The sequence below is a fragment of the Metopolophium dirhodum genome, chromosome 1 (genome assembly GCF_019925205.1).
Source record: "Metopolophium dirhodum isolate CAU chromosome 1, ASM1992520v1, whole genome shotgun sequence".
Lineage (NCBI taxonomy): Eukaryota > Metazoa > Arthropoda > Insecta > Hemiptera > Aphididae > Metopolophium > Metopolophium dirhodum.
In genome coordinates, this window is record NC_083560.1 from 7,010,639 (window position 1) to 7,023,832 (window position 13,194).

The 13,194-nt window shown below is 27.1% G+C and overlaps 1 protein-coding gene across 1 annotated transcript; it reads right to left on the reverse strand.

The window, feature by feature from the left end:
• Positions 1-9,017: 9,017 nt before the first annotated feature.
• On the reverse strand, positions 9,018-11,893 carry LOC132937083 (uncharacterized). The gene is made up of 2 exons (XM_061003910.1): positions 11,791-11,893; positions 9,018-11,586 (listed from the first exon to the last, which is right to left on the reverse strand). The coding sequence occupies exon 2, from the start codon at positions 11,574-11,576 to the stop codon at positions 9,693-9,695; it is 1,884 nt and encodes a 627-aa protein (XP_060859893.1). The 5' UTR covers positions 11,577-11,586; positions 11,791-11,893; the 3' UTR covers positions 9,018-9,692.
• Positions 11,894-13,194: the final 1,301 nt, after the last annotated feature.

Below are 13,194 nucleotides of genomic sequence, written 5' to 3' on the forward strand. Positions count from 1 at the left end.
AGCCATACATAGTGTTGTTAGTTTTAATATTGGTGTAAATTTGATAATATGTAAATTTATACCAATATTAATGTGGTCCATTGATATCATGATTTAAGTCTTATTTAACTAACCGATTTCAATTCACTAGAGTACAAGGTTTCTCGCCTTATATCTTATATTTATTATTTCAACTAATTAAATATCCTGTTTGACTGGTGGAAAAATTGGGACCTGAGTCATCATATTTCTAAATGTAAAATGCTAATCTATGAATTTCTATTGGTCTATTGTACTTTTAACCAACATATTTATTAAGTTATTACTATTGTTGAAATTTATGATATCTTTTGTTTATAATCTCAGTTATATAAGTACTTTTTACCAACATATTTATTAAGAGGACGTGATACCCGTATGCGTTGTTTCCGTCTTACAAATGTATAACATAGCAAAAAACTGTTTTGTGCGGGATAGAATCACTCCCTTGAAATTTATAGTAGAATTATTAAAATTCCACAACGCACAGAGAACCACTGAGTCATATTATTTTATTTTTTTCATAGGATTTACCAATAATTTTTAATAATTAAATGAAAAAAACAGAAAAAATCCTAATGTTCTCAAACTGATAACTTTAATTTAATTTATGTTATCCAAATAATAAAAACGCTACGACACAGATAAATTTGTTCCCTATGCGTTGTGGAATTTTGGTAATTCTACTATAAATACCGAGGGAGTGATTCTATCCCACGCTAAAGTTTTTTGCTATGTTGTACATTTGTGAGACGGAGACAACCCATGCGGGTATCACGTCCTCTTAAGTTGTTCCTATTGTTAAAATGTATGATACTCATTGGCGCAAATTGACTACATTTGTTGGGGGGACTCAAGCCCCCCTCCCCATAGGCCATATTGCTTAGTACCACAGAATATAAAAACTAGTACTAATTACTAGATTTTGAACTGGGGGGACTAAGGCCCCCCTCTATTTGCGCCAATGATGATACCTCTAGTTTACTATTGTTTTATTTATAGTTAATATAGGTACTATATGAATTTCTATTGGTCTATTGTACTTTTAACCAACATGCTTATTAAGTTATTACTATCGTTGAGATATAATATGATATTTTTTGTTTATAATCTTAGTCACATAACCATATAAGTATTTTTTACCAACATATTTATTAAATTGTTATTATCGTTGAATTGTATGATATCTTTTGTTAACTGTTGTTTTGTCTGTAATCTTTGTTATACAATATTATGTAAATTGTACATTATTCATGGTGTAATCCAGTAGTTTTCAACTGATGTGCTGTGATAAATCTGTTAATAGTTTTATAATTTTGTATTTACCAGTATTATTATCGATATTTGGTGAAAACTGATAACTAACAAACATTAAGACAGGCTAATCGCTATTCATTAATCGTAGATACGTTTAATAGCATTTAATATTAGTTTGCCCATCGCAGCTGTCTCGATCGTTTTACATCGAGTTGTGGAATATTGTGTTGTTAATGACTTATTTTCTACATGGTATATTATTTTAAATAATACTTAAATAATATTTTTTGTAATGGATGCATTTATAATTTGTTCAACTGACAGCACTTCAGTGAGTAAACCACCAAAGAAAAAACTAAATTAAATATCAGACGTCAATATCATGAAGATTATTTAAACATAGGATTTTCTTGGTCCGTAAATGTAGATGATCCTTGACCATGGTGTCTTGTATGTGGCAAAAAATTATCCAACGAATCAATGGTTCCAAGTAAACTAAAACGTCATTTTTCCACCAAGCATTCTCATTTGGTTGATAAAAATGCTTCATATTTTTAACGTAGCTTGTCGACAGTTTTAGAATCACCGTCAAAAACTAATAAGGGACATATTGATGAGGAGCAAAAAAATAAAAGTATAAACATCATCTTAGGTAAACACATACGTTTTAGATCGACTATAAAAAAAAAATCGGTATTCTCAAATGAATAGTCAAATTATGAAAAATAATAAATATACAGAGTAATTCACCCAGCTCAACCCCATTTTATTATCTCATGGTACATTTATTTAAATTAAAATGTTTACACTTTTAATTAATTATATTTTGTACCATTTATTATTTAAGGAGTGTTTTGTTGATATGCCAAATTCTTTTTTCAAATGAAAAACACATTTATTTTCCTGATAATTTTTTAGCAGATAAAGTTTTTGAAAATGTTTTTGTATCATAATGGAAATTCAAACGATTATGTTTTGAGTTTTTAAAATTGTGTACTAAGGATAATATTATATGTTTGGATTTAGAAGGTAATATCAGGTATTAATCGGGTAAAATTATAATTCATATAGGTATTAATCAATCAACATTTTCGTATTTGTAAAAACCATCAGAAAACGGAGTATAATAAATACTAGATCCAATAGGCAATATTGCATCTGTTTTATACATTTTTGTAAAACCACTTTTGAGGACTATTATATCCTTTATATACCTATATATTTTAATACCTCAGAGGCTACTGATTAATATTTGGTTTGGAAACATCAATATTATCAAAAACATCATCTGCTAATTTACAACAAAAAAATTTGAAATCTTCACTTGATCTAAATAATTTGCAGTACCTATAGGTTAATGGACCTTATTAAATATAGGCACTTACCAAATGTAATAATTTGAATTTGAATAAATGCATATAGTAGTTTATTTTCCTATTAGTAGTTTATGGTATATGGGTATGTTAAATTTTTCAAAAAACATTGTATATTTCATATTATGAATTATTAGGAGGGCTTTACAATTGAAATATTTTTTTCTGTGCTCTTTTACAAATGTAGTTACTTCGGTCTTCACTTACTTATGTCCACGAATCGGCTCATAATCTCATATATAATAAACACAATACACACACGATATAATTTTTTTTTGCACATTTTTGTATATTTCTAGTATAATGTATATTAAATTGCATATTGTAACTACCTATGGAAGTTAGAAAAATCCACGTTGCTTGGAATATTTAAACGAAAGTATTATAGGTAGTGTAAAAAGCTAGATGCCACGCCATATTAGGCGCGTTCCTAAATTAAATTTCATAAAATCAGTGACTTTGTCTTTGACGAAAAAAATGTAAAAATGAATTAAAAATCATATGAATTTATTTAAAAGTAAGACTAACAAATATATTTATAATTAATTGCATATTTTATTATTTTATAGTATATATATATATATCGGTGTTACCGACGTCTGTCGCGAAAAAGCCGATTTCATATTGCAATAATATATTGTGATCACTGCAAAATTTTTAAACGCAACAACGAATACGAATTATACAATACAATAAGTACCTAGTTGTTATGAGTTGCAGGGAAAAATATTCGGCTTTTAGTTTGTATTATAGTAATAACTAATAAAACGGTAAATAACAACAGGTTATTCAGCAAATAATAAATTACGTAAAATACGAGCATAACCATCATCCTACATCCATTCACGTTTTTCATTTTGTTTCTATTAATTTTATTTGGACAAAACTGATGAGTACCACTACCAGTACCGGATCTACAAATTATGTAGCCCGGGGCACAACATAATATTAGCGCCCCTAAAAGTTACCATTAAAAAATGCATGCGTGTGTCAAAATACGGATTATTATAGGTGATTTAAATTTTAAATATTCACTCCATCAATAAAGATATTATACATATTATATATTTATATACTATGATAATTGTTATTTTCAATAAAAAACAAATATTATAGTACTTAAACCTATATCATTTATGATTTGAATTTCAATATGACTATTATAAATAATTATTTGTTTTGATTGTATAATATGTACATTGTACAATTACTTTTTTATTATATATTTTGAAATTTTATATCAAATATTTAATGCTTTTTGTTATTATGATTTATTCTTATAATTAATAAAAATATATCCAAGATGGAATGAATATAGTTGTATTAAAAATATTTATGACTTTGGTGCGCAATGTTGCATATTTGCAACAAACTGAAAACTCGTTTTCTACAAAAAACTATTAGTCCAATATTTTTAATTATTTTTCCCGAACTCCTAAAAGATAAATTAGTTTATAAAATTTTAATTAATAAAAAAAAAAAATATCGCGCATTGAAGGGTTAAATAAAACATATAGCCATAAATAAACACATAAAGCCACATAAAGCCTATAAGAGTAAACTAAACTATTATTTTTCTTGATTTTATTGACGCGTATTCGTTAATGATATCTTCATAATTTATGGATTTTGTAACTTCGGATAGAATGATTATGATGATGGACAACACTAAATATTTGGAATTTGTTTTTATTAAGCACCTTTAAAATATTAAAACTACGCCCAATCATAGACCAAGATTGGAAATATAATATTATTCCCTACAATTATTGTTTTATAATAACTAAAATTACAAACATACTTATTGACTTTTAAACACATAATAATATATTATAATAAAATTAATATATTCTGTGCAGTGGCATGGTAATATAGGTACCCACGAATAATATTTTTAAATTACAAAAAAATAACTAAAAACGTTATTTTTTGTTGAGGTACATATCTAATTTTGTTCAAATTTGAACTTAAAATGTTTTTAAAAAAAACTGTGTGAATATATTTTTAGAGATTTGGGTTACAAATTTACAATATCAACTATACTTATGAATAACTTTGTTTTAATTTTTCAATCTTTAACTAAAAAAATTATCATTTTACACATTTTTAACTGCAATATAATTTACAATTTTTCGTCATTTTCTTTTTATCACTTACATTTGAAAATGTTTTATTAATTTCTAGCTGAAAAGTAATTTGCAAATTTTCGAGACTGATGAATTTTGTCAAACTTCAGACAGTCGTAAAAAATGATGTTGGACTTCCACTCAACTTTTTTTTAATTTCACTATTAACAACTTATGCGAAACTATACCTATTACATTTTCAAGTTTATTGCCGTACCAAAAAATTTTTTACCCACAGCAATTAAAAAAAAAATTGCTTATATACCTAGCTATCAATAATTCAAAATATTTTGCCAATAATCGGTAAGACAATTTATGAATCTACGGTTATTATTTCATTATTAATCGATTTTGTTGAAAATTGGCTTTGCGTAAAAATTCTCATTTTAGATTCTGAGTGGAGCGATGAATGTATTGATTTTACAATGATGTGTGTGGTTTTTTTGCAATTTTACAAATTTTTTTTTTGTATCTGTTATCACCTTTTAGGACAGTAAAAATGCTTAGATTTTCTTCAACAGTATCTTTTCGAAAGAGCCGGGAAAAAGAAAAGAACAATTAAGGTAAATGGGAATTTTTACGCAAAATCGATTTTGGTTTTTGGTATAACTCTAAAAAAAATGACCGTAGATACATGCGATTTTCACTGGTTGTTTATATTAGCATTGTCTATACACGATAACATTTTCAAAAAATATTTAGTTGTTTTGAACCGTTTACGGACATTTTCAGTTTCCAATTTTTTAAGTTTTTTTTTTCTATGAATGTCAATAAAGTTGTATTTGTTGGGTAATAATCTTGGAAATTTAATACAATACAAGATTCTTAATAGATTGTTACAATGACATTTGTAAAATATTAAAAATCCATAGTCACGATTATTTTTTGTAAGCATTTAAAGTTTAAATTTTGACAAAAGGCGTAAATATCACGGAAATGTGCATTTTCTTTTTAAGTCTAAGATTTTAAAATGTAATATAAGATTCCTCATAAGTTTTTCTACCTTTATCAAACAAAAAAATGTCTACAAGAAAATCAAATTAAGTTTTTATGAGCGTTTGAAGTTCATATTTTTACAACATTGGATATTCACTCTACTTTTCATGTAGCGGTTTTCTTATTTCGTTGTAGTTCAAAAACAAACTACTGTAGATTTTTGAAATTTAGATCATAATATGTTTATTGTATGAATTCCTATAGTTGATAAAATTTTCAAAATATTTTGACCTATTTTGAGTTGTTAACGAGCAATTTAAAATTAAAAATTTTTTTTTTATTTAAATTTCAACAAAATTTTATTTGTTGGGCCATAAAGCGTCAAAATATATTACAAAGCTCCTGTTATATTTATAAATAGCAGTGTAAAAATACATAGGCACAATTTTTTTTGATGAGCATTTAAAGTTCGATTTTTGACAAGATTTATCAAAAATTTAAATTTTAAAATGATTTTGTAGTAAAAAATGTATTAAATGTTCAACTTTTATAGCTAAGGATTGAAAACTTACAACAGTAGGTTATTCTGTAATAAAAAATCTCAAAAATATAAAACTATAGTTCTTTTATGTTCAAATTTTACCTGACCTAACCAAGGATAACGATTTTAGTTATTTCGTTGTAATTTTAGATTCTGAGTGGAACAATGAATGTATTGATTTTACAATGATGTGTGTTTTTATTTTTATTTTTGTGTCTGTCATCACCTTTTAGGACAGTAAAAGTGCTTGGATTTTAACAGTAACTTTTCTGATAGGAAAGTGAATCTAATTGGTACTTTGAAGGGTCAAAAGTAAAAATTTCCCAGTAGTTTTCAAAAGCGACGTGAAAAACAAAAGAAAAATTAAGATAAAACGGGAATTTTTACGCAAAATCTGTTTTCGAGAAAATCGATTTTGGTTTTTGGTGTAACTCTAAAACAAAAAACAGCAGGGACATGAAATTTTGACTGAATGTTTATAATTGCATTTTCTATACACCATAACATTTTCCAAATATTTTGACTCTTTTTGAGCTGTATACGGACATTGTCAGTTTTCAATTTTTTTAGTTTTCTTTTCTATAAATATCAATAAAATTTTATCTGTTGAGTAAAAAGCTTGAAAATTTAATAGAAGGCTCCTAGGTTATTGTTTCAAAGGCAGATGAAAAAAATTAAAAATCCTTAGTCACAGTTTTTATTTATAAGCATTTAAAGTTCAAATTTTGACAAAATATGGAAAAATCACAAAAATCAGCAAATTATTTTGAGTTGTGAATTCATAAAAATTTTTCTTTTTAAATCTAAGATTTAAAAATGGAATATAAGATCACTCATAAGCTTGTCTACCTTTATCAAAAAAAAAAATGTCTACAAGAAATTTAAATTAAATTTTTATGAGCGTCTGAAATTTATATTTTTACAACAATTGATATCACTTGATTTCTCATGGAACAATTTTATTATTTTATTGTAATTAAAAAACGAATGATTGTAGATACTTGAAAATTTCACTGAATATTTATATTAGCATTTTCTATACACCATACAATTTTGAAAATATTTTGACTCTTTTTGAGCTGTTGACGGACATTGTCAGTTTTCAATTTTTTTAGTTTTTTTTTCTATAAATATCAATAAAATTTTATTTGTTGGATAAAAAAGCGTGAAAATTTAATATAAGGCGCCTAATATATCGTTCTAATAGCAGTTGAAAAATATTAAAAATACATCGGCACAATTTTTATAAGCATTTAAAGTTCAAATTTTGACAACATTTATCAAATTTATAATTTATTAATTATTTTGTAGTTAAAAATGTATAAAATATATTTTAACTTTTATGGCTAAGGATTGACAGAGCGACATCCACTTACCCACCTTTTTTAATCTTAATTCAACTTACCGGCTACCGTTTTAATAATAATTAATAACAATATAAATATAATACCTATAAAATATCCACACTGACAATTGACACCGCCCAGAATAATTTTTCGTATATAATGATATTATTATATCATTTAATTAAAATTTAATACCATCCATTCTAACCCTATTGTAACCTATTGTACAGCAGAGCAACATCCACTCACCCACCTTTTTTCCTTAATTTTTTTAGTTTTTACCACTTTTTGAAAATTAGTCGGAATTTTTTATTTTTTTCCCCCTCCCCGCCACCAAAAAAAAAAAAAATACTAACTAGATTCACATTTCTATGAGCAAAAAAATGCTGAAGTAGAAAATCGGGTACCAACATTGTTTTTCTCCGCTCAGAATCTTAAAAAATAACTTAAATAAGAAAATAATCTAGAAGCTATTAATGAATATGCGTTATTAACTTCAATCGTTTTAAGAAATGTACCGTTATTGTATAATATAAATGTTAAGTCAATAATAAAGATAATTTAATTTAACGTATACTTTTTATATGTCTTATAAAATATTAGGTGGGTGGGTGGGTAGAATAAGATCTTTGTTCCTTGTGTGAAAATAGTTCGCCACGTCACTGATTCTGTGGACTGTGGTGTAACCAAGTTTATACTAATAAACTATGAAAAAAAAGATTCAGATTTAAGTGATTAACACATTTTTAATAAGTCGGACTAACCCACCTGCAATAGCATATAACTAAATATTTTTCAATATTTGAATGGCCTAACCCACATTAAAACTTAACCAACATTGATTGGGTTAATGCTTTATAGATGGCTTAAAAGGCAATAATTTATGTATAAAGAGTGAACTTATTATTTTCTTTAGAATGGATTTTATAAGAAATAAAAATGTTGAAAAATAATCAAAACTTTAATTACCTGTCCTGAATAAAAATTAAAAACACTTGCTGTTTTGGTTCTATGCGCCTCAATTATAATAGATTTTTATGGCGAAATATAAAATCTTTTATACTGATAAAGGTACACAATTTGGCGATTAAAAATTGTTATTTAACTAAACAATTTATAAAAAAAAAAAATTTTAAATCAAATTTTTTTTTTAAACATAGCCAAATGTAACCACTATAACCATCTTGGTAAATATTATAAAATATTAACATAATTTTTAATATACAGACATAATATTATATCGTACGTTGATTGATAATCTTATAAAAGTTATTGTGTAGGCATCAGAAATTTTAACGAAAACACAGCATCAATAAATGCCTATAATAGTTACTAGTTTCACTCAGAATCTTAATAATTATAGTATATTAGTTGTATATACATGCAGTAGGTATGCCGATGTCAGTATACCAGTGTAGGGGAGACCGGGTCTAGTTGTAACACTTTTAATATTTGTGGATGTATCTTAGAAAATAATATTCACAATCAGTTTTTTCTTATACCAATAGATAGAGAATGTTGTCTTGTTTAATAATATGCTTTGCAGGCGCTTAGTAATAAATACATAAATTAATATAAAGTTGAATATCATGATTTTTTTTTGTTACATTTTACCCCGGTAGTGGGGTAAGTTGTAACATGGTGTGGGGTAAGTTGTAACACACACAAAAATATTGTTTAATTTCTATATTTATTCAAAAAAACAAAAACAAATAAAAAAATTCTGTTAAAATAATAATAATAATAATAATAATAGTCATATAAATTATTTAAAATAAAATAATTCTTAGTCATGTGTAATAGTTTTTACACAAAAGTAAGTTGTATTAATAACACTAATAAAAATAAACATATTAAAAATAATGAACAAAATTATTTAAAATAAAATATCTCTTTGTGTCATTTGTAATAGTTTTTATGCATAAGTATAATTAATAACAGCAGTAAAAATAATAATAATAAACAAATTAAAAAATTAATAAACAAACAATTAATTATAATAAAATCACTTTTCAGTATTAAGTTAGAGGAACCTTCATTACTTAATAATAATAAAAAAAACATAGGTAATTAGGTATTTAAATTCTTCAGTCTTTTAGTAGCAGTTATCACACATATAAAACGGACTCTTACATTCCCTTGCACAGTTTACATGAGTCCAGAACTTACACTTACTACACTCAATCCACTGTTCGTTTGCTTTACTCGAACTGAAAGTTTCCATGCACACTAAACAAAATGTCTCACCCTCATCTGAACTATAATTATTTTCCTTAGACATTTTAGCTTTTTTTGGTTTTGTAGTTTTGGCTTTCTGTTTTTTTTTTGATTCAAAAATGTTTCTTTTAACAGCTTTTGCTTTAAATTTTTTTTCTATTTCGTTCTTTTCTGGTGTATCAGTCAACACAGCACTTTTTCCTTTTTGTCTACCTTTTTTATTTAATTTTTGTTCTCTTACTGCCTTGGGATATGGGCGAATACTTTCTGGTGAAATCACATTGGAACTTGTTGAAGGTATTGGATTATCAGCCATTAAAGCTGATGTTGAAGTTGAAGGTATTGGATTATCATTTGACACTTGAATAGCAACATTTGAACTTACATTAATTTGATCAGGACTGATGTGTAATTCTGGTTCAAGAATACTGTGTTCAGGACTGTTCAGGACTTGTTCAAGACTGTTGAATAATTCTTGTTCAGGATGAGTATCTTGATTTATTTGATTTGATTCCAATGCATCTATATCAGTCACTATGGATGGTGCAAATTCGTCTTCTCGAAAAATATTTCTATCAAATGGCCAAATACCAGAAACTTTAAAACCACTCATTATATTTCGAGGTGATACTGCATCAGGCAATGCACCAGCCACAATTTGAGGAATATCATAGATTGTCATTCTAGACCCTGGGTGCATGGTCATCCACTGATCCATTTCCCTATTAACAAATTTTTTAAAAGGACCATACACACTACGGTCTAGTGGTTGGAGCTTATGTGAGCAGTGTGGTGGAAATGATAATAAAACAATGCCATTATCTTTGCAAAAATCAATCACAGGCAGATATAAGTGCGACTCATGATTATCTAAAAGCACCAACACTTTTTTTTCAAGGCTTGGTCGAACATGATTTACAAAATGCTCCATAAATGTTAAGAACTCTGGACCTTGCATCCACCCAGATTTGTTGGCTGTACCAACACATCCAGCAGGTCCTCCCCTTATAAAATGTTGATGATATTTGACTCTTGGAAAAACAAACATTGGTGGTATAGCACAACCAGTTCCATTAACTGCTATACACATAGTAACTAAAACACCCCGTTCAGCTGATGTTATAGCACCTATTTGCTTTTTCCCCTTAGTAGCAACAATTTTGGATGGTGTTTGAACTGTTGTTACACCTGTTTCATCAATGTTGTATATGTGTTGAGCTTCAAATTTATATTTTAATAACACTTGTTGAAACTTATCCATAAATAAATTTACATTAGCTTTATTGAAATTCATGGCCCTGGATAAACTGGTTGCTTCTGGTTGCCTGAGAGAAAGACTAGAATTTCTTTTTAAAAATTTTGTAAACCAATCAGGCCCAGCCATAAGGTTTTTTCCCCATACTTCAGGATACTTCAAGCCCAATTTATGTGCAAATTGGTATGCTAGTTGTTTAATGTCACGGGGGGTGAGTCCAAAATACATATCTGCCGAATTTTTAATATATTGAGATAGTATTTGTTCTTGGTCTACACTGAATACTTGTTTAGGCCCCTTATATCCTACATTTAGTGTACTAACATCACCATTATTCTTACTTGTTTTAAATTTTGCAACATACCGCGACAGACTGACATGACACAAATCATATTTTTTTGCAGTACTTCTAACTGATTTATTCTCAATGATAACTTCATCTGCAGCAGCTTTAATCAACTCTGATGTGAATCCTCTATTAGTTTTCCTTATATAGTGTCTAGGCATATTGAATGTTCTATAAAAGTATAAATGTATAATAACAAATTAATATGTTAATTAAATACTATTCATGTGTGACATAATTACATGTTGAATTTGTTTAAAATAAATACTATGATAAAAAATGTGTTACAACTAGCCCCAAACAGTTTGTTACATTGTACCCCAACATGACTTTTTTTAATATTTATTATAAATAAAAAGGTAATATAATACTTACATTAATGCGTGTTGTTGCAATTAAATCTGCACAACATTTGGATTTAAGTATGACTAAAACTTGTGATTAAGTTTAAAAACTGTGATAACAAACTGAATAGTAAGATATCAAATTATTTTCACTATTTACTGATAAAATCAGTTTTATAATTGTTATCGCTTCAATAATTACAACATGATTCTGATAACAACAAAACATATGATAATATTTATTTATGAATCTAACGCTATCTATTAGAATTCTATAGAAGCAGTCTACAAATACTTTACGCCTATGTTACATCTTACCCCATGTTACAACTAGACCCGGTCTCCCCTACTCAGGTCCGGCTCAAGCGAAAATAGTGATCTAGGCAAAATCAAATTTTGCCGCCCTTAACAATAGAATATTATCTGCAGTATTTTGAAAATGCCACCATCTTACTAAAGTGCAGCTTAAGTGCCGCCCTTAATATATCTATGTCGCCTACCCCTTGAGCCGGGCCCAAGTATACTTAATTTACTTATACGAATCTATTCATAATCTTACCATATATTAACTAGAATGACGTCTATTGTCTTTACCCATACTGGCCACTCCGTACGCTGACAGACCCGGCCTCGCTTCCAAATGACAAATGGCAGAATATAATATTTTTCACTGTGGTAGGTAATTTATTAATATTGTCCGTGTCGTCGCCGTGTGTCGACTACGACGTTTATATTTATTATTGATAATTAAAGACCGGATTTATATTCTCTTAAAATACCTTAAATATGATGCTAATATTCTCGAAAAAACCTTAAAATATTCTCATTATATTCTCTTAAAAATTTAAAAAATACGCTAAAATATGCAAAATATACAAAAAAAAGCAAAAATTTGCAAAAATAATCAATAAACGTCATTATATTTACTTTAATATGCATTTAAAATTTTTTTTTTTCAATTTTATATTAATAGTGAGTTAATTATTAGGTATTTAAAGTTTCGTATTCTAATGGAATATTATTGCACTTTAGTAAGAGTTGGAAATGATAAAATAAAAAATTGTAAATGTTCAAAAAAATTTTTTCTGGGTACCGTAATATTAAAATTAAAAATAAATACAAATTTTTTCTCACAATTTACGAAATATTCCAAAATAATATGCTAAATGAGTTAAATATTCTCTAACCCATAAAATATTCTCAAAAACTTTTTTCTATGCATTCAGAATTGAACAAATCATCCACATTTTTTACTCTCATAAGACTGCATATAGACCCAGTAACGATATGTAAAAAACATATAAATCCGGTTTTTACTGATAATACACCAATAATACACGTTTATATTTAGTTTGTATTATTAGTCTGCGTCTATAATGATATTATGTCTGCGTCTATAGTCAACAGAAATATTATGTATACTGTCGACCGTCGA